Consider the following 22773-nt stretch of genomic DNA (forward strand, 5'->3'; position numbering starts at 1 on the left):
TAAAGTTCTATTTTTTTAAATAATAGAAATATGCTTATTATTAAAAAATAAATTATTATTTATTATTTTATCTTTGTCAATAGAGGTCAGAGCAATATATATTGAATCCAAAAATATTGACCATGAGTGCGGACTTATAATTTGTCATTTGAAGCGACCTCTATGTTTAGCGCCAAAGTTGTATGCTCATTTCCTTGCAAATTTGTTGAATGCTGTAGAATTATATCTGTGAATTTGACAAAATGACAGATAAAGATGCCGGTAACTACAAATTTAAAGTCTCTATTCCCTTTTGTAAAATATATTTGATGAATCACTGTGCAGATTGTGTTGATTATGCGTGCATGAGTTAGATTTATTTTTTACTTAGGGTTAACGCTGTGTAGATACGAACTTGTGTTGTGGGTATTTAAAAAGTTTTACTGCTTTTCTAAATTCTTAATTCTGCGCTATTTTAATATTATAGATTGAAACCATACGTAGAGCTTATATAATCTGTGTAAGCTTGTAATGCCTTGAATATATTAATAGAATTTTTTTATTGTAGAAGCTGATGTGACATATGCAATTTGCTATAATTTTATGAATTATTTTTTTATTATCAAGCACTTGCTATATAGCAAAGTAATACTAACTATTCTCTGTCAAAAGTATTGAAATCCTCCAAACATCTCTTAGTGTATCTGTCAACCTTTGTCCCCGGCTCTTTTGACTGACTCACTAAAGGTAGAAAAGTAACTCCCACTCTTAGTCATGTTATCGAAATGAAATAAATCATCAACTTACTGTCTGACCAAGGATTGTATGGAAAGACACACATCCGTTTTACAGCCGGAAATGGACAAATCTATTATTTTTTACTGATGTCAGCTTTTGCAGAAACAGTCTCATTAAAATGAGCGAAATCTTGCGTCAAATTTTTTAATTTTCCCCTGTATTCAAATAGATTTGCCTTACCTGGACGTTTGAAAATTCCATGCAATCCGTGGTTGGACTGTACATGCAAAGTTCCTTTAAAATGTAAAAATAAGTAAAAGGAGCAAAACTGGCAACTGCTAGTTCAGCACTGGGAAATTTTTCGCGCAGTTGGTATGTTCCATGTAATGATTCCCCCTTGGTTGCTAGCAGGGCTAGAAAAATCTTAAACATTTTACATGCCCTACCGTGCATGTTTGTCTAGAAAATACATGCCGGAATAAAAGTTTTACATGCTCTGTTTTTTTATTGCATAGATAATAACAAAAATATTTGAATTCGTCATTATAGCATTAATTAGACAAAAAAATTAACAGCTTTTACTATTTTTAACTATTTGAATCAAAAATTATTTCAATATAAGACAGAAATATAAGTTTAAATAAGTAGTACATTATAAGTCATCAGTCATCATTAAAATAACCAATACTCAGTTAAAAAAATTATAATTACATGCCCAGCTGGACACGTAAGGGTAAAGGATTCACACCGCATCAGAATTTTTATGTCCCTGGCTTGTTGGGCAATATAATTTTTGAGCCCTGGTTGCTAGCAGTAATTATGGTACAAAATGCTCTGGAGATTTTCACTTCCCTTGAGAATTATGCTTAAATTGCTGGTGGTGCTGCCATGGATCAGTTGATACCTAAAATTGAAACTCTACTTTCAGAAGCCAGCTGTCTTCCACATTAACTCCTACCTACTGCATGAAAAAGGCTTGGAACTTTTAGTTACTAAAATTTGCTTAATTTTTACTGTGAACATTTTGGTGCTATTTCAAACTGGCCTGTGTATTGTCATTCTCCTCCAAGACCCGCTATGTTCAGCAAATACCTTTTCATTGATTCATGAGTAATTTGACATTGTGGATTGGTCCCAAGTATCGCGCTATGTTATATTGCTTCTGTGATCGTACAATGTTTGCAGTCTTCCTTTTATTGGTGCATCATGGGCGTTTATTTTTAATTTAATTTATTTTTTCATGTTTTCTTAAAGGTATATAAACTATTGAGTCAACATAAACATTAAAAAAGCTCCATTAAAATGTAAAATTAAAAAAAAATGGCAACTGCAAACTTTTTGAAAATAAATTCCAGAGCTAATTTAATGTACAGAAAACACTAAATAATTAAAATTGAAACCAGTTTCAAATTTCAGAAATTCAAGGTTATGGCATTTTTTCTTCCTGAACAATTCCTACGTGTGCAAATAACATGTTTTAGAGGCACAATGATGATACTTTATCTTTTTTCTTTCAGTCGAGGAGCGTGTCATCAATGAAGAGTATAAGATATGGAAGAAAAATACACCATTTCTATATGATTTGGTTATGACTCATGCCTTAGAATGGCCCAGCTTGACTGCTCAGTGGTTGCCAGATGTTACAAAGTAAGTTTCATTGCAACTTTAACCATTTCATCTTTTTAAATTTATTAGTGATAAATTTGAAATATTATTTTCTTTCTTTATAGGCCTGAGGGCAAAGATTATTCCATACATCGTTTGATTTTGGGAACTCACACGTATGTATAAATCAGATTCTCACTATAAGATCCCTTATGTTTTCTGTGAAGTTACGAGCATTGCTATAATTATTGTTGTTGTGAAGAGGTTATTGATTTTTGTAAACCATTTGAACCATTCTAAGTCTTTAGTCTGTATTTTGTTTTTACATAAAGTACATAAAAAAATTAATTTTCATCTGTATTTACTGTAAACATATAGTTTTGCACTAACTACCTCATTAGTTATACAGTATAAATGAAATAAAATTACGTATAGGAAGAGTCGGAGGCACTTTGGTCTGCTTTTCTTTTCACCTCATCGAAAAAAATAAATAAATGTGCAATTTGATATTCTCACCCACACAAGTATTGTTAAATATTTCTCCTCACCCCAGATTTTTTTGAAAATGTTAAATTCATAAATTTTTTTTCAGTTAATGTTTTAACAGTGGGTTTGATAACCTTTTTAAAAGTCCAGATAATTTTAAAGTTTCATGCTAATTATAAATAAAGGACTCCCATTTTTATTTTATTTTGTACATATTTTTGTATTTGGTAAAATTGCTTTATTTGTAGATTCTTAAAAAATATTCTTAATTGCTTTATTTGTAGGTCTGATGAACAAAATCATTTGCTAATAGCAAGTGTGCAGTTACCAAGTGAAGATGCACAGTTTGATGCTTCTCATTATGATAGTGAAAAAGGAGGTATTAATGAATAAATGTTCACTTATAATTTCTTTAATATATCTGTTGATCAGACCAAACAAGACCTTTCTTATAAAAGTTTGCAAAGATATATTTTGAGTTAAAAGTGACTTTTAATGCTGCTCTTTTTTAAATAGTAGCCTCTAATTTTTTAAAAGTTAACTTTCTAATATGATAGGGGGGGGGGATGTGCGTCTTACATTTTATGTTTTTTATAGAATTTGAAATCATGGATTTTTTTATATTGGATAAATTTATTCATAATTTCTAAAACCTTATTTATTTTTAACAAATAATATTTAGTTTTTTGCATGACTGCCAAGAAGAAATAAACATGTTTCATTTTGCTTCCGGATGCATCTTGCTTTCTACTTCCTTGAAGGAACGCCATTGAACTTTCAAATATAGATTGATAGATTCACCAATATCTTTTTTTTTTACTATGAATTTTCAGTTCATTTTTATATAGGTTGTCCTATTAGTCGCCATTTGAAATTAAAGGAAAAAGTACTTAAGCAAATAACTCTTACTATTTGTTGATGATCTTAAATCTTGGAATAATTAGCACATGTAGTGATATTGTCATGTCTTTGTAATTGAAGCACCTTTTATATCATGGATTTGAACTAGGATCTTTCTTTGGTGATGTTTTAAAAATGTGTTACTCCTTGTTTAAGAAAAGGAATTTTGAGGTCTGAAATACTTGAAAATACTTACTTTTTAATTGAGATGGGCAATGTCGTAATTTTTAATGATCTGGTTAAGAGAGGATTATTAATTTTTTTAACCCATTCATCGAACTCTTTCTTTTAAAAATGTTTTTGGTGATTTTTCTATAAGGCATACTCATGTACATTTACAATGTTTCATTGGATCAGTCATTTTCTTTTGTTTAAAGATAACTTGTACCTAAAAGTAAGAAAATATACCTATAAAAAAATAAAGAATATTTTATTTAGGTTTAGATTTATATAGCAATTATATTAATACAGGGGTGCCCAACCCTGCTAAGAGCAAGAGCGCAACCCACCTAAATATTGCAAAGACCCCCCCCCCCAAAAAAAAAGGGACAAATACCTATCAAACCACCCCCTAAAAATTTTAATGGTGCAGTATGAGTCATGCCCCTCCTCCTCCTCCTCCCCCCTCTCCCTAGGTGGACATCCCTGACTAATAGACCATTTATGAATCATTTTTTGTTAAAAGGTCGTTAAGTTCATTTCCAAACAATGTCGACTAACAAACACCCTTTTAACAAAAACCGATTTATATAACAGAAAATTAACTAAGATATCGGTAGCTCAGCCAGGGTACTAGATAATTTAGTTTTAAAAAAAAGGTCCCACTTAAGTGTTGGGGAGTTTCAAAATTATCTCATGATACCTATAAAAAAAAGAAAGAAAATGCAACATGTATTAAGAGGAGGGAGGAGATATTGTAATAATACTTATAAGAAAATCTCTGGATATTGAATGTAAAGTTATTGACTTGTAAGTTGGCAATAAGATTGCGAGAAAAGAGTTTTTAGAAAAGCTTTTTGCCACTAAGTCAAAGTGGTTTTGTATGTAGTCCTACCAAGTGACACAAAATATTATTAATGGACAGAGGCTGTGAGTGGGAGTTATAAGTGCTGCTGTAAATTTATTTTTAGGAAGCTGACTACTATTTTAGACTATCTTGAGCGACTAAAGGGGGGGGGGGACATCAGAAGTCTTTTGATGTTCTCTTGTGTAAAGGTTTTGGAATCTTAGTTTTAAAAATGGCGTTTTAGAACAGTTTAGTCATTGTTTGGGAAATGGAGAGGAGTTTCCAGGGTTGTCTTAGACTGCCTTTGTTAATGTAAGGGTAAGGAAGGCTCTTGTCTTAAAAATTTCTTAAATTGATGTCTTAAAGACGCAAATTAAAGCAATCTTTAGCAAACTGAGAGCAAGGAGTTTGGGATTCTCTCCCAGAAATTTTGCAAAGTTTAAAAATTTTTTTAATCATCTTTTGAAACGGAAAATTTCAGACTTCTTTTTTATCAACTTAAAGAGGAACGAAAGGGTTCGGAGGTTCTCCCATTATTTTTTGAACGGATGAAATCTTAAGAACGATTTTGAAGTTTTTTTGGGGACTGCAGAAAAAGATCTCCAGTTTTTTTTTTCTTTCTAATTTGGAGTCTTGGTAAAAACACAGTTTTACGCTATCTAGGAAGATTCTTTTCTTGAATATTTTTCCTCAAAATGGAGTGTCAATTTAGGTCATCTCTGGATTTAAAAGAAGGATAGGAAGTGCGCTCAAGGATTTTTTCTTCTAAAAATTTTCAAAATTAAAATTTTCAATCTTAAATTTTAAACAAGATTTGGTGATATTAATGTTTGGATAATTTTGCCCAGAATGTTTTGAAATTAAAATCTTAACGTTGAGGTAATCTTTGATGATGGAAAAAATGCAGGGGCGGTAGCCCCCCTTGCCCCCAAATCAGTTGCCACTGTTAATGGATGCATTAAAAATTTGCTGAATGAAGTAGAAAGTAAAAATGATTCGAAAGGAATATATTAATTATAGTGCCTTGAGAAAAAGGAAATCTGTGATTGATTGAGAAATTTGAAGATGATAGTAATAAAAAAATAAATAAAATAAAACCACAAATGCATCTATATAGTGTCCCTAACTGTTCACCGTTCAAAAGAAAAAAAAAGCCATTTTTAGGAGATCGTACTGAGCTGTTATTTTTATTTATTTTGGGTTTTTTTTTTTGACCTCTTCATGAATGATGCAATTGACACATCCCTACTTTTTAATTCAAATGAGTAGTGCTATGTATGTTTCTTCAGATTTTAATGAAACATGTTAAATTATAGCAATTTGCAGACCTAAAATATTTTATTCATTTCAGAATTTGGGGGCTTTGGATCTGTAAGTGGAAAGATTGAAATAGAAATCAAAATTAACCACGAAGGAGAAGTTAATCGTGCACGTTTTATGCCTCAAAATCCGTGTATAATTGCTACTAAGACACCTTCTAGTGATGTTCTGATATTTGACTATACCAAACATCCTTCAAAACCAGGTATGTGTTTTTATCTCTTCTTTATTGTTTTTTGTCTAAATATGCGAGTCTGCCGAACTTTCGGTTTTTATGTTGATCATTAATGTTAATGATAAAGCGTTTGCCTGATTTGCGTGTCATTCAAACACCACACATTCTTGAAGTAGTGGACCAATTCTTTGTTAAGAAAAATATGAAAGTTAATTTTTCTATTTTTTTTAGGTCTTGTAAACAATTTTATGTATGTACAAAACAACCTTTCTTAAATCAAAATTAAACAGCAAGTTTGTTCAGTTAAGATTTTGTTTTGCTTATTGTCTATATTACCCAAGTTTTTGATCTTCCAATAGATTTTTACTCCAGTTAGTCTGGATGGATGAGGTTGTACTGTACTTTACTTATTAGTTGGAAACTTGACTACTTTTATAAAGTGTGGTTTTTAGTATCAAAACCAGCTCATGGATTTCCTAAAAAATTTTCTTTCGTAATTGGACTTAGGTTTCATCCAGGTTTTTGCTTTGATCCGTATTTTGTGTGTGTGTGTTTTTTTAAGAATTTGCATGAAAGAAATCTTTTCTGTCACGAGGAGCATTTTTAATTATCAGTAATATTTATCATTCTGATCTGAAACTACTCTCTTAGAACACTGGTGAATAATTACAAAGAAAATACTTTAACAAATTATGTTATGGTTTAATGTGGAATAAGATTCTATGTATAATACAGTAATAATCTGAAAGCCACCATTTTTGGACTTCATTGTCTGGCTCTGAGGCACAGATGTGTCATAAAATTGAGATATTACATGAATTTAATTAGTTTGAATTTCAAAGGAAACTGAAAAAAAAAAGTGATTTATGTAAAAACTGGCTCATTGCAAATTATTTTTATCTGTAAATGAGTAGATAATTAAAAAAAAAAAAAATGAAATCTTACACTCCAGGTTTGTTATATAAAAATTATTTTAGAAGCATTGAATGGACAGAAAGAGAAATCTTTTTCTTTCCTATGACGTCAATTTGTTTAATAATAAATAGTTGGTTTTGATGCTAAGCATATCAAGCATAGGTCTTATGTAAATTAATTTTAAATTTTATTCTATAGACCCAAGTGGTGAATGTAGTCCAGATCTTCGTTTGAGAGGACACCAAAAAGAAGGGTATGTACAAGATTTTAATTGTTCAAAAAATCTAGAATGAACTTTATAACTTTTTGTTTCACTAATTCTGTTTTATTTATTATGCATTGTAGATTAAAAAGTGAAATGACAGGTAATTTTTTCAAATCAAGCATTGTGTAATGTAAGCAAGTCTGAGGATTGGTTGAAATAGAAAGAATGACTCAAATGTTAGAATCAACATAAATGTTTAAACAATATTATGCATAGAAATGTAACTATAAACTGTTAGAAAAAACATTGAATGACAATTTATATTCATTATGACAACCCTAGTCTTCTGAACTAAATTGGTCTCTATAACGTAAATGTTCAAAAACTATCTACAACCAACTAGATGTGCAGTTAGTTTCTTATGGCAATCGCTTTTTTATGCCTGCCAAGATTGCTTCCTTCGGCAGCTGCTTGAATAAATTTGGAGGTGAATCTAGTTGTGGGGGGACACATCGACTTCCATTTTAACTGAGTATTTATTAGGTGCTTATCTACAAATGGTTCTTTAATGATGATGATAATCTATTTACACAAGAATATGAATGTCCTGTTACTTCTGGATGTTGGGCATCCGGTCCTAATATAGCACATGGTACCCGGTACCTTCCAGCTCTGGTACTTGAAGCGGTACTCAACCTCAGCCAAGTCTTTCAAAAGTCGCGAACCACACTGGTCCCCTCTCTTGACTGCAGACAATTGTACTCTCTACACTTTCCCGCTCGATATGGGAATATTCTCGCTACAACGTACACCCTGGCAGCATCACCGCACTATCTCTTGTCATGTAGTTGGGTTGGGACTTGTCAGCTATAGTTCCCACAATCTGTCAATTTATGGAAATTTGTCTCAATCTTTATCTATCTCCATTTATCTAACATTTAATCCTGTTCCCCAACAAAAACAATTGTGCAAAGTACTGCACGTTTGTTTATTATTTAAAGTAGCGATTTCAAAAGAAAAAAAATCTCTGCATTCATTGAAATTTGCGCTGCTATTAAACCTAAAATGAATATACCAAAATGGTGGGGTTAGGAAAAGAAACAAAATCCCTAAATGTTTTTGCCAGTAAACAATATCTTTTTCCAGTCCCTTGACAATTGTTAAATCAAGATTATACTGTACACGGAGGCACATGGTTTTAAACGGCAATTTCTCATTTTGAACTCGGATGCAGATACAACTTTTGTGCGAAGCACGGCACTAGAAGTGTTACTTGTTGGTCATTAAAATATAAAACAGTAATAGTATTAAAGCTATTGAGACTAATGCAACTTGTCAGATGGTCCCACGAGCCCAGACTCCCCCCAAGTCTATTTAAATAGAAAATCTCTCATTTTGTGAAACTGCAAATCAAACTTTGATTTGTGAATTTTCAATAAAATAAATAGTATACTGTGCCAAAATTAATTCTCGAAATATAGGTACTAACTCCCCTCAGAACTCTTGCTTTAGTGTTTTCAATAAGCATGACGCAACCCTAAATTCTATTTATGCAAGTGGTTCTTAGAATTAACCTGTCGTCATACATAAAATTTGTTACTAGTTCTCCATTTATTTGTTACACCTATTAGATTCCCGATTTTCAAATGTAATTTAGTATTTCTTTTATTATTTAGTTATGGATTGTCTTGGAATCCAAACTTAAATGGTCATTTGCTCAGTGCTTCTGATGATCATGTAAGTATTCAGTTGGTTTTTTCTAATATAAAATCTAGCTTGCTTATCGATATTTGTACATTAATATATGAGTTAAATACAGTTGGCTCTCTGTTTAACAACTTTCAAGGGACCACAAAAAAATTGTCCTTGAGTAGAAAGCATCCTTAAATAGAATACTTTTAACACTATTGTGGACCATCTGGGACAGAGAAAAGCCGTCGTTAAACAGAGAGCCAACTGTATTTGTTTGTTGGTAACTAATCTAAAATATGAATTTTTCTTGGTTAAAATTAGAGTTGGAAATCATAGTTAATATTCATTCATTTTACTCTCTAAGTATCTTTACTTGAAATTTAAGAGTTTGATAAAAATATTTACTATATATACTATAAAAGATATCAGCATTAAATTTGAGGGTTTATTATTATGGTTAAGGCATGATTTTTTTAAAAGCACAGCGGGCATAGAAAAGTTCTGTTAAATAAAAGTCGGAGAAAATAAAGTAAACGAGCTGATGTGTGCATCACATGACTTCCTTTTACTCCAATTTAATGTCATTTCCCCATTATTCGCTATTTTAATGTGATTCAATATTTATTCTCTAAATATCACCAACAATGGCCAAATTGAAACCAAAAAAAAAAAAAAAAAACTCCGCCAAATTTGTCGCCAAGTGTCCGACAAATTATAACGCCACTTGAGTTTACATCGAAATTAACAATGATTTCCCCCCAAAAAGGTGCAAAAGACCCCCTTAGGAACATCCGAAAGCAACCAAAAGGGGAGGTGCACAACTAGACCCCACTACGAGTCTATGTACCAAATTTCAACTTTCTAGGACATACCATTTTTGAGTTATGCGAGATACATACGCACATACGCACATACATACAGACGTCACGAGAAAAGTCGTTGTAATTACCTCGGTGATGGTCAAAATGGATATTTCGCGTGTCTATACATTCTTAGGCACTTTTCCGCATGTGGTCGAATCGAAAAAAAAACTCAACATTCATTTGGGGGTGAGCAAAATGGAAATTAAGGGCGATTTTTGAGTGAAAATTTTTTCGCGAATACAATACTTCCTTTTTTGTAAAAGGAAGTAAAAAATTGCTGATAGTTGAGGCAAAATATATCTTATCGATTGAATTGTATTGATATAATAAGATGTGACTGGTCATTCTTGAAGTTCACCCATAATTTTTTGTTTCACTGTCGGTAGCCATTGCATCCAAAGTATGTTTTAAAATTTTACTTGAATAGTATGAAAATTTAACAATAATCTATTCACCTAGTGCATGTGCATACTTTGGTTTGCAAAGAAAAATATTTTAATGTTCTGATTTACTAATTAACAATATTTTTCAGCTTTTTGTGTTTACTTCCTTTTACAAACGAGCTGATGATTCCTTTTACACCAATTTAATGTTATTTCCCTATTATTGCAATTTTTATATGATTCTCTCTCTAACTCTCTAAATATCACCAACAATGGCCACATTGCAACCAGATTAAAAAAAAAAAAAATCGCCAAATTTGTCGCCAAGCTGACAACAAAACTTGGCGACCAAAAGACTGGCGATATATCGCCAAGTGTCCGCCAAATTATAACACTACTTGAGTTTGCATCGAAATTAGCAATGAATTCCCCACAAAAAGGTGCAAAAGACCCTTTAGAAACACCCGAATGCAACCAAAAAAGGAGGTGCACAACTAGACCCCACTAAGGCGTCTACGTACCAAATTTCAACTTTCTAAGACATAACGTTCTTGAGTTATGTGACATACATACGCACATACATACATACAGAGGTCACGAGAAAACTCATTGTAATTAACTCGGGAAACTTCAAAATGGATATTTTGGGCGTCTATACGATCTTAGGTACATATGTACGTGTGGTCGGGTCGAAAAAAAACTCGTCATTTGGGGATGAGCAAAATGGAAATTAAAGTTGATTTTTGAGTGAATTTTTTTGTGAATACAATACTTCCTTTTTTGTAAAAGGAAGTATTGTATTTACAAAAAAAAAAATCATTCAAAAAACTGCATTAATTTTTATTTTGCTCATCCCCGAATGAATGTTGAGTTTTTTTTTGAACCTGACCACGCGTGGATAAGTTCCTAAGAATGTATACACACTTGAAATATCCATTTTGACCATCCCCAAGGTAACTACAATGATTTTTCTCATGACGTCAGTTTGTATGTTGCATAACTCAAGAACGGTATGTCCTAGAAAGTTGGAAGTTTGGTATGTGGACTCCTAGTGGGGTCTTTTACACCTGTTTTGGGGGAAATAATTGTTAACTTCAATGAAAACTCCAGTGTGTTATAATTTAGCAAACACTTGGCGATATATCGTCAAGTTTTGTCGCCAACTTGGCGACATTTTTTTTTTTTCAAATCTGCTTTCATTTTGGCCACTATTGGCAATATTTAGAGAGTTGACATTTTAATGGATTTGGACATTTTAATGGATCACAAAATGTCCAATATTGGGAAAATTAATCTGTATAAACGGGTTTTTTTTTTTGGTCTGGTTCTTGCAACAAACTTGGTAAAAATATTTCAAGTGTTTCTTTGCTTAATCCAAGGCACTGCTATCATTAAACTGACTTAAAAGGAAGTCATGTGATGCATACATTAGCTGGTTATTTTACTGGTAAATTCTTACCATATTGTGTATATATATTGTTGCTGAATATATTACAATTCAATTGTACTTTTTTGTTATTTTTTTAATATTAGAAAAAAGGTACCTCTAAGAAATGCATAAATTTGATATTACTGACAACAAATGCTTAAAATTTTACTACTGTTTTCAAATTAAAACTATCTCTAATTTATATTCTGATATGAAATGTGAAGCTTAACTTAAAATTTCTTCATTGAAAGTTTTGCATATTCAATGCTTTGTAATAACTAATATTTTGATAAATATTGATTTTCAGACAATTTGCCTGTGGGACATCAATGCAACTCCAAGGGATAACAAAGTTGTTGATGCAAAAACTATATTTACTGGACATACTGCAGTTGTCGAGGTTTGAGTACAGTTTAAAAATTTTTTTAAATTGTTTCTAATATGTTTTCTTAAACTGCATATTGCAACCCTTTTCTTCAGTGTTCATACACAGGCATTTCATCTTCATGCCTATTGAAATGTAGTTAAGCATGCAATGCTAATTTTCTTAGCTGCTAGTTCTGTAAAACTGAAATGATTGCTTCAGAAAGCACAGAATGTGAAAACTAATGAAATTCATCTTATAAATTGATTTATAAATAAGTAATAGTACATGCTTTATATCCATAGTTAAAATTGAGTAAAATGTTTTAAATTAGAAATTACTTTCAGGATGTTGCTTGGCATCTCTTGCATGAAAGTCTCTTTGGATCTGTTGCTGATGACCAGAAGTTAATGATGTTAGTATGGTTTTGTTTATTGTATTATGTTATGAGTTTTCTTCTACATGTATTCATGCTTTCAATTATTTAGAGTATCTGCGCACCTGGAAAGTCGGGGGAAATCGTCAAATGTTCTGCAATTTGACCATGATTGGAAAATCATGATTTTCAGCAAAAAATGCTCAAAAATCATGGAAACTGGCAATGGGTCATAGATTTTTAAATTCTGAATATACTTATCGAATTTTATAGGTTAGGCGTAAAATTTACGCATATTAGCCGTTTTTTTATGTGCAGATCCATATTTTTTTTTAAAATGCAATAAGAAATAGAATTATTTCATTTGTAGCACTAGACATCATTGTATTATTATTATTTTTTTAGTTATAATAATAGCCTAGCTCATTGAATTGAATTTCATTTTCATTTGAATGTTTAGAAACATGATTTGAGTGTTTAGAAATGTGTGCAAAGCTTAGATTAGATATCTGTAATTTCATTTTTACAAAACACGGTAAGAATTTTCCTTCAATTTTTAGGTGGGAAAAATGTACTTTTTTTTTTGGTTAAAACAATTGCACTATGAGAAGTCATAGAATTTAAAACTGAATGTAGCAGATACCCTGTATTTAACTTTTAGAAACAGTTTATTTTCATGGGTACCCCTTATTTTATTTTATTAAAAAGTTTAGAAAAGAACTTTGAAAATGGTACAGTAAAATTTTATTAAAGACTAGACCTGATCTAAGATAATGAATCTTTTTACACCAGATGGGGAAAAAAATCAATCAAAAAAGGATATCTTGAAATTACCAAAGAAGAATCCTAATTACAAAGAAAAAAAATGCTCTTTGCTAAGTTAAATCTTCTGCAAGAAGTTTATTATGCATGGATGCATTTTTAAAACAGTTCTTTCAGTTGTGGGTTTGTTATGGACTGGATATTATTGTAGTATTCAAACCTCTTGAAGTTTTTATGATCTTCCCAATTTATATTAGTGTTTGAACATTTTAAGATTTTATTATTTAAAAAAAAAAAAAAAACGTGACTTTCTTTATTGAGATGTTTTTCTTTTTTTTTATACATTTTCATTCTCTAATCTTTAAAGTTTTCCTCCTTTAGCTGGGACACTCGATCAAACAACACAAGTAAACCCAGTCACACCGTAGATGCTCATACAGCTGAAGTAAACTGTCTTTCTTTCAACCCCTACAGTGAATTTATTTTAGCCACAGGATCTGCAGATAAGGTTGTTAGTTTTTGAAGTATTTTTCTTTATGACTTTAAAATGAACTTGCTTTTTTAAAAAACTTACAGGAACATCAAAAGCCTGAAAAAAAAAATTAAAAATAAAAGAATTTTAAGATAGAAAAGTAAATATTTAATTACGTCTTCCCACTGCTGTACTGAAAACAGTGATCAGAATGTATGATTGAAAACTTTTTGGAAAAAAGTAACAGAACATACTTTGAAACAGCATCAATAAGAATAAATTATTGCCACTTATGTAGCTAATTCGAACAGAAATTAAAAGAATCAAAACATTTATTTTATTAACATCAATACTACATTCTTGACAAACTTTCAAGTCCCTACAAAAAAGATTCAAATTGTATGTAACTACGAATCAGATACAAATTTAAATGACCCCACAACATGAAACAATTCCTTATTTTAAATAGCATTTGCACACATTACATTGCCAATAACATATTAAATGAATTGGTACTTGTATTTATTTCCTAAGTTTGAGAAACTTTTGAAAAAATGTAAATGTATTTCTACTAATATATTGTCAGTAAATGTAGTGTATACAAACAACATTGATGCACATTAAGGGTTCATTTAAATTTATAATTGATTTACTTAAGGTTACATGTGATTTCGACGCGTATTTTCTTCGAACTTGAAATTAGTGTTTGAATGCAGCATTTATGTTATTTTAAAAACTTTTTTTTTTTGCTTTTTATTGCAGTTTACAATTAGTATATGAGTGGTAGTTTGGTTCACGGGTGCAGAATTTGTCCGATCCGGCGATCTAGGATCCGGGGAAATTTGAACCATCTGGGGAAAATTTTGCAGATTCGATTTAAAGAAAAGAAAAATCCATTTTTTTTTCTGCAAGTGTATTTTGAATGCATTTTCTTTTGGATCACCACTTTTTATATTTTCATCAACTATTTGTTGGATAATAATTTACATTTAAAATAAATATAGATATGATATTTTAATTAAAACTTACATGCATTTACTTAATTTGCTTTTTAGATGCTGAGTTCTAAGGCTACTAGTTCATTCTATTAGTTTTAAAGATGCAATTGCTTTTTTTCCCCCCAAAACTATCTCTACCTATAGTAATAGGAATGAATTTTTATCTGAAACACATATAGCATATTGTAAAATTTTGGGGAAATTTTCATACAGATTGGGGGAAATGTTGGTGTTAAAAACATTTTCTGCACCCCTGGTTTGGTTATTTATATATTAGTTGCTACTTTTGAGAATTATTTTAAAATTTTTATTTAATTTTTTTATGCATGAATATATTTTGGCGCTAGTAAGCTGTACCATCACAATTTTTGGATCCAAAAAAATCTCTTTAAAAAGATTTTTTTTTTAATCTTAAACACTGGGAAAAAAAATTTTAAGTATTGAAAATTTTCCAACTACTATATAAAAAGCCTTATTTCCTTCAGCTTGTTCAACCTCAGTTTGATTTCCTCATTGAAAAAGATTAGCAAATTCTGGGTACCAGCAGAACTAGAAAGTCAAAACTTAAATTACTGAAAACTAATTCAATTTTTCATTTTCTAAAATAATTTTGCCGTTTCTTCAAATGCTTTAATTGTGATTAAATTCTGTTTTGGCAAACTACTACCTGTATAGTATTTGTTAAAAATTACTTCAATTCTTGATATATTTTCATTGATTCAATTAAAATTATCTCGTTTTGTTTGCTGAATGTATGCTTATGCTTTATTCGTTATTTTTTTAGACTGTTGCCCTGTGGGATTTGCGAAATTTGAAACTTAAGCTTCATTCCTTTGAATCTCACAAAGATGAAATATTCCAAGTCCAATGGTCACCACATAATGAAACTATATTGGCATCTAGTGGAACAGATAGGAGACTTCACGTATGGGATTTGAGTAAAATAGGCGAAGAACAATCACCTGAAGATGCAGAAGATGGACCTCCCGAGTTACTGGTAATTAGACAACATTATATTTTGTGTTTCAAAGTTGTAACTTTTCTTTTTCTCTTTATTACTTTCTTCTATATATAATATATAGAAGAAAGTATTGGATTCGTGCAAATTTTCGAATTTCGAATTTTGACGGATTCGAACGTTTTGAGGTGTGCTGAGTCCATTTCGACTATTTTTGGAAAATGTCTGTCTGTCTGTGTGTGTGTGTATGTGTGTCACGTCTGTGTGTGACCAGTTTTTTGTGGCCGCTCTACAGCAAAAACTACCGCATGAAATCGAACGAAACTTGGTACACATATGTGCCCCTATGTGAGCTTGTGCCCATTGGTTTTAGGCGCGAATTCCTCCAAGGGGGGTGGAGCAATGGGACGTTTTTTGAGTTACGCGTGATTGCTATTCCTCAGGAAGTAACTGGCGGAATCAAACAAAATTTGGTCCATATGTTGTAATTAACAGGAACAGGTGCTGATTCAATTTTGGTGTCTAACTCAAACGGGGGTTGAGCTATAGAACGTTTTTTGTCGTCAATTGTGACTGCTGTATCTCAAGAAATAATGAACAGAATGAAAGAAAAATTTATCGGCAAGTAGCCCTTAGTGGGTATAAGAGCTGATTTCATTTTGGTGTCAACAGCTAAAAAGGGGGGGTAGCGCAATCGCCCGTTCTTTTTTTCCATTGTGAGTGCCCTATCTCAAGAAGTAATGCTACGTTCTGGTTGAATTTTGGAATATATGTGAATCCATATGTAAACAGGCTTTGGTTCAATTTTGGCGCCAATCGTGCCGAGAGGTGCTGATTTATTTTTATTATCATTATTTTTTAGCGAATAAAAATAGCTTTATTAATGCAACAATAAGAAAGATAAATCGTAATAGATAATCGTCTGCTTATTTCTCGTGATTTTAATTGTATGGAAATGATCGGAAATATTATCTCAATGATTTAAAATTTTTAACTGTTGCCATCTTATGTTTGCTAACAAATAAAATATTTGTAATTAATTCAAGCAAGGCTTTTAAAATAACTTTCAATTTTCGCTCTTTGCTTTGCTTTTGCAATAATTCAGACATTGGGATGGTCGTCAACTTTTTGCATGTGTAATTTCGTTTTTGTTGGGAATATTGCTTCCTCGTCAAGCATGGGGAGGGATCAGAAAAAAAAAGAAAAATATAGAAGAAAGTTTCGTGATGGCCACAACATACTAGTTTTTCTTGTAAACAACCTTATTCTCAAGTTTTATATGCAGTAAATATATACAAAAGATCTTATATTTTTGAGACATAGGATTGAACTGTTGAAAGTTAATTGGAGAAGGTTTTAAAAAAGAAAGAAAAAAACTCAAAATGAAAGAAGCTAGGTTTTTAATGCAAAAGACTATTAATTCTGCCTTGCTTGTTTTTTATTCTGATTAATAAAAAGTATTATAAATATTTTTTGAATGTAAATTTATACATGCTTTTTGCTCAAATATGTGATCGATTTATAAAAGCAATTTTTGAGGAAATTGTGTAATTTTCTGTGCCTTCAATTCAAATTCGGAATTAAAAGTGGCATGGATGTAACTATTAATTAGATTGAACAATATAAATGGAATTCAGGGATCGAAAAAATAATGGAAGATAATGTTAATATGTTAGTTTCTTAATCAAGTTACTTAGATAGTAAGGTGGTAAAGGTCATGAAAAACTTGTGAAATTTTTTAATGCATTCTCAACTTTAAAAAATGTAGAGATTCATGAATTTGATTAAGAATTCCTGCAAAAATTAGGTCTTCATAAGGCCAGGAGTTCATCTTTGGCCTTGACTAATAGATGGTCAGTGATGGATTTACCATATTGCAATTGGAAAGGGGGCCTGCGACCACCCTGAAGGAAATTCAAAAATGTTCAGGATAAATGTTTCACATAGTTCTGCCAAAAACACAAGGACCCTCAAAAGTGCATTGCAATGGCTCCCCAAAATTCAATATTAAATTGGAATTTGAAGATTGTGAGTGTTTAATATGTTTGCTTTTATGTGTCACACTCCTAAGTTTTTTTAAATGATCCCTTGGTGGCAACCATTTCAAGTAGATTGCTGCTGTAAAAAGAAATTCATTGTAAATTTTGAAGGTTTTACAAAGTAACTTGAAGAATCCTGTCCAAAAACGTGAGAGAAATGCAATGCTCATGGTCAATATATAGATAGATAGAATAAAATTAAGTCTACAAAAAGCATCTGTGTGTTTGAACATGCAAAACTCGAACTACCCGACCGATTTCGCAGAACTTTTCAGTTTGCTTCTTTAAGCCCAAAAAAGTTTGCAGACCGGTTTGGAAAATTTTCAAATGGTAGTTCTTTTTTTAAATTCTAAATTAAAACCCCATTTTCACACAAATTCCCAAATATGGGGATGAAAAGTTACCCGCACATATGGATATGATACATCGTAGGAAAGGGCAGATTTTTCTGCGTTCTTTACAATTTGTTCCACTTCTCTAACTTAATCACGGTGGGAGTTTCTACCTCAAATTTTTTGATCCTTCGCTGGATTTCAGGCACTACTTTCTTCATAAAAATCATCAATAAAAAGTCAAAAAATTGTCCTAGTTTTCTTTTTGACACCATTGGAACAAACTACTTTTTTTTTTTACCCCCAGTTCTAACTCTACCTGTAGTCAAAGGTCCAAGCTTCTAATCTCTTCTCTATTCAAGTTATTAAAGTTCATTTTGTGTTATCATGGTTATGTGTTTTAGCTTCTTCAATTGTTTCTTTCTCATTTGAATTTCTTAAGTGTTTCATTTTATAGCCATCCACAGCTGTGATATGTTGAATGGGGAAAATAATGCCTTATAATTTAGGGCAACCCTGTGTGTAAAGGCATATTTTTGAAAAAAAAAAAAGTTTAAGTGATTATAGTGAAATGCTTGGAGCTTAGATAAAAATTTTTGTACACATTTTGATTTGCTAGAGGGAATCTTTTTATTTAGGAATGGGAAGGAAAATTTACATTTGCTCAAAAAGCTTCTTTTTAAACTTCATAGCATGAGCACAGCTAGTATATAAATATATTGACTATACCATTGATACCATTTGTTGTGTGACAGTATTCGGGAATAAACTTACAGTCAAGCATCTTTTTTTTTTAATGTAAATTTTGATTGTATTAATACAGCTTTTCTTGGATTCCTGAGATTTTGCAGATTACAAATATGATTGGGTCAAAATTTAGTGATTTTGTTGATATAAAAATAAATTTATTATAGTTGGTAATCATTGCATAATTTAGATGGCTCCAGGCCTGATGTATCCTGGTTTAAGGCTCATATTTTGTAAGAGCTTATTGTGAGCAATGATTTGTCGACTCTGACTTAATCGGTCAAATCTTAAAAACTCATAATTCTTAACTTTCCTTTCTTATGTCTCATTAAAAATAGTTCATTCATGGCGGCCATACAGCCAAGATTTCAGACTTTTCTTGGAACCCTAATGAGCCATGGGTAATTTGCTCTGTATCTGAAGATAATATCATGCAAGTTTGGCAGATGGTAAGTACATGCTATTACAGAAAATTATTAATTCATATCAAAGTAATTGTCATGCTTTTTGTCTTCCTCCTGTAAAACTTATTTATATCAATGAGTAATTTTGTAAGTCCCAGTATGCTTGTTATATCCAAATGTGCTAGTTGTGTATTTATGTTGAACCAGAAACGAAAAAGCCAATTGGTTACGACTAATAAAACATTTCAAATAATCTTTCAAAGTAAATTTTCATTTTCAATATTAAGAAAAAGTGTTATCGTTTGTTTCATGCCTCCAACGACATTAAAATTAAGGTTTGAAAATGCCTCACTTTTAACAATAGTATTCTGTTACTGTAAATACTAATTGATTTAAGAATTTTGTTTCAAAACTCTTATTCCATCCCTTTTCATATGAAAATGACAATTTCAGAATAATTTCTGAAGTGGGAATAATTCTATTCATTTTCAGCCAAACTTTTTTTAGTATTTTTTTAGTTGTGTAGAAAAGTGTATATGAGTTACGAAAACATGATTGGTGGCTTGGTTAGAATTTATATTGCAAGTTAAATTTTATAATACTGTACTAAAATATTTGAAATTCATTCCTTTGCCCATTTGTTTCTCCCAATTTCTTATCACATGATCTGCCTTTCAAACCTTTTAAAAATAAAATTTCTCAAGTTCGGGAAAAAAAAAATGTTCTTTATTCCTTATTGTCTTCCAACCAGGGAAGTATTCCTAACTTCCCTGGTTGTCTTTAGTTGAAAGAATTCTTGTGCAATTTTTTTTTTTTTTGAATGTCTTGTTTTGACTCTGATCAATTTTTATTTGTTTATAAGTATTGATCTGGATGTCATACTTATAATTAAATGGATGTTTACAGGGGTCTGGCCAGAGGATATTTGGGTTCGTTAACGGACCCTTCACAAAAATCCGATCAACCAAAACGAACCTTTCACAAAATTCCGATCAAACAAAACGGACCTTTCACAAAATCCCGATCAAACAAAACGGACCTTTCACAAAATCCCGATCAAACAAAACGGACTCTTCACAAAATTCTGATAAACAAGATTGGATCTGTCACAAATTGTTTATTGAAAGAGCAAATCTGAAAGCAAAATAACGCATATTTCTGTGTATAAACCGATAATTTTTTGAACCTTTTTTAAAGTCCAATTAGAGGAATTAGCTAATACAAAATCGGCTAATTTTGAAAAAAAAAATCGGCACTCTTGCGAATTGCTACTGCCAAATAAATATAATGGTTGTTTGTTTTATCACAGCTAATTAGCGGCGGTGTTGTAAACTTCTCTGAAAAGGCATTGGTAAGCACTTTTCTCCGCTCATGATTTAATAAACAATAATATATATCTGAGAAATGAACTTAGAACTGCAAAGGAATAGTAAGGATGAGGAAAAAATATGATCGCTTCAGATAGGGTTACCAACTTCAAAATTATCACCACTTAGGGTCTGGCGTTGAACCTTTATAATGACTTGATTGTCAATATTTGTGTTTTTACGGTGCAATGTTTAATTGTTATTTTGGGAGATAATTATATGGGTTTTGATTTTTGAATGCTAACAAGGATGATTAACTTTAAATAAACTCTTTTAATTACTGTTTTTTTTTTCTTTAGATGTCTACATTTTGAAAAATGAAATCTTTTAACATCCGATATGAGAATCATATTTTGTTCTTTTTTCAAGCTAACTTCGCTTTATAGCATTCAAATAAATGAAAAGTCTCTTTATTTCTGTTAGAACTCTCATTTCAAGTTTTTAAAGCAAAATTCCATTTTCTGTTATGAGTCAAAAATTAAAATGCTGAATAGATGGTTTATTTTATTTTATTTTTTGGGTCAACTGTGTCCACAGATATTAATGATTATAGGACTCTAAAATGCAATTTTAAAATAATTTTAACAAAAACATTTCTTTTACAAGCCATTTTTATACTTTTGATGCCTTCACTTTGAGAATTATTACGCTTTGTTAAGAGGTAAACAATTGAAATATCTTTTTATTTTTGTTAAATAATATATTTATAAGTTTTAAACGAAATTCTTTGCTTTTTAAGAATGTCTTGGGTCAAAAAGTTGAATGCTGGACTCTATTCTGAATTTTATTTTATTTATTCATATTTTTGTTACAATTATTTTAAGTACTGTACAGAAATGTATCTAGTATAATTTAACATAATGAATGTAGAATGGTAGATAAATATTGATACTTGAAGCAGCGATGCCCCCCCCCCCCCCCCGCCAAATATCAGAAAAAAAAATCCAGGATGATTTTATCGACGTAGAAGAAAACACTCAACTTTAAGTTTAATTGATGCCGTCTGTGCCATCTCTAAATTCTAAAATTGTTTTTTTTTTGCGAAATTTTTTGATTTTTCACAAAAAACGGACCCTGTGAAAAATCCTGGACAGGCACCTGGTTTATAAGTATGACATGTAATGATGTTTCTAATGCATCATCAAATTTTAGCATATTAGGATGCTTAATTTTGTCATGATTTGAAGCAACCATTAGCATGTTGATAATTCTTGAGGTGCTTAATTCTAATTTGTTCTCTATGCTAGTAGAGAACTTTCTTTTAGTACTGTTTGTAATTTTAGCTTTATTTAAACTTTTTAATTAAATATTTATTTAAACAAAACTTTATTGACCAAAACGTTTTCAAAAATGAAATGAAAAAAGCATACTGAAATTCAGGCTTTCAAGACTTGCTCTACACGTATTATAACAAATCATATATTAAGTTTTAAAAAAATATTGTTAAATTGATGAGTAGTTGAATCGTTACTTCATGTGGTAGTTCTCTCATATTCTGGATTATACACTACACTTGGATTTGAGCAGTTTTCATGGTAACCCATGAAGCTCTTTTAAAGTAGATTCTTTCCATTCCCTTATAAATGAATCATTTGGAGCTCTGAATCTTTGGACTCATGATATAATCCCTCGAGTGACAGTACTTTTTATGAGCACCCTGTCCTCAAAATGTTAAGGATGAATGTTTTTCATTATAAAACTTGAACCTTTTAAAATGTGACTTTTATAGAATTTTTTAAATGTTCCAGTGTTGATTCTGAAGTAAAATGTTTTTTTTTTGTAGGCTGAAAATATCTATAATGATGAAGAGCCAGAAGCCTTGGCTACAGACTTAGAACCCAGTGCAACTTAATTGCTCTTTCATTTGTTTTAATATTGAACACTATTTTTAAATGAATTTTAAAAGAGCATATATTATATTCATCTGTGAAGTTCTTAAAGGACACTTGCTCTTTCATTTTACTTTATTAATGTTAATAATTGCTGAAAGCTATTTGTCCTTTTGTAATAAAATGTAAATGTTTTATAATAAAGTTTCTCAATCATTTATAACTATGTTTTTGTTAAAAACTTTCCCTTTTGAAAAAAAAAGTTTAGCATTTCTAGACTTGCCGCTAAATTAAACATTGGGTTTAAATGTTTTTCCCTTTTCTAATGGGGTTGCATTAGAGAGTAGGGCAGAAGCTGTTCAGTAGCCATCTCGAAGTGCTTCTCTTCATTTATGCTTTGCATTCTGAACACTATACATTAAATTAAAA

General features: G+C 31.0%; 1 protein-coding gene across 1 annotated transcript; it reads left to right on the top strand.

The window, feature by feature from the left end:
• Window positions 1-153: 153 nt before the first annotated feature.
• Window positions 154-22551, top strand: LOC129221853 (histone-binding protein RBBP4). Its single transcript, XM_054856201.1, has 13 exons — window positions 154-261; window positions 2235-2364; window positions 2448-2498; window positions 3093-3187; window positions 6066-6239; window positions 7323-7377; window positions 9006-9066; window positions 12004-12096; window positions 12408-12475; window positions 13580-13706; window positions 15453-15665; window positions 19083-19193; window positions 22299-22551. Exons 1-13 carry the CDS (start codon window positions 243-245, stop codon window positions 22365-22367), a joined length of 1266 nt encoding a protein of 421 aa, XP_054712176.1. The 5' UTR covers window positions 154-242; the 3' UTR covers window positions 22368-22551.
• Window positions 22552-22773: the final 222 nt, after the last annotated feature.

Source organism: Uloborus diversus, chromosome 5, assembly GCF_026930045.1.
Source record: "Uloborus diversus isolate 005 chromosome 5, Udiv.v.3.1, whole genome shotgun sequence".
Lineage (NCBI taxonomy): Eukaryota > Metazoa > Arthropoda > Arachnida > Araneae > Uloboridae > Uloborus > Uloborus diversus.

What these genes read in the sequence shown, in the direction of transcription:
- LOC129221853 (XM_054856201.1), top strand. An exon ending in CAAACATCCTTCAAAACCAG is followed by an intron (nt 6,240 to 7,322) that starts GTATGTGTTTTT and finishes TTTATTCTATAG; the next exon opens with ACCCAAGTGGTGAATGTAGT. An exon ending in GACATACTGCAGTTGTCGAG is followed by an intron (nt 12,097 to 12,407) that starts GTTTGAGTACAG and finishes AATTACTTTCAG; the next exon opens with GATGTTGCTTGGCATCTCTT.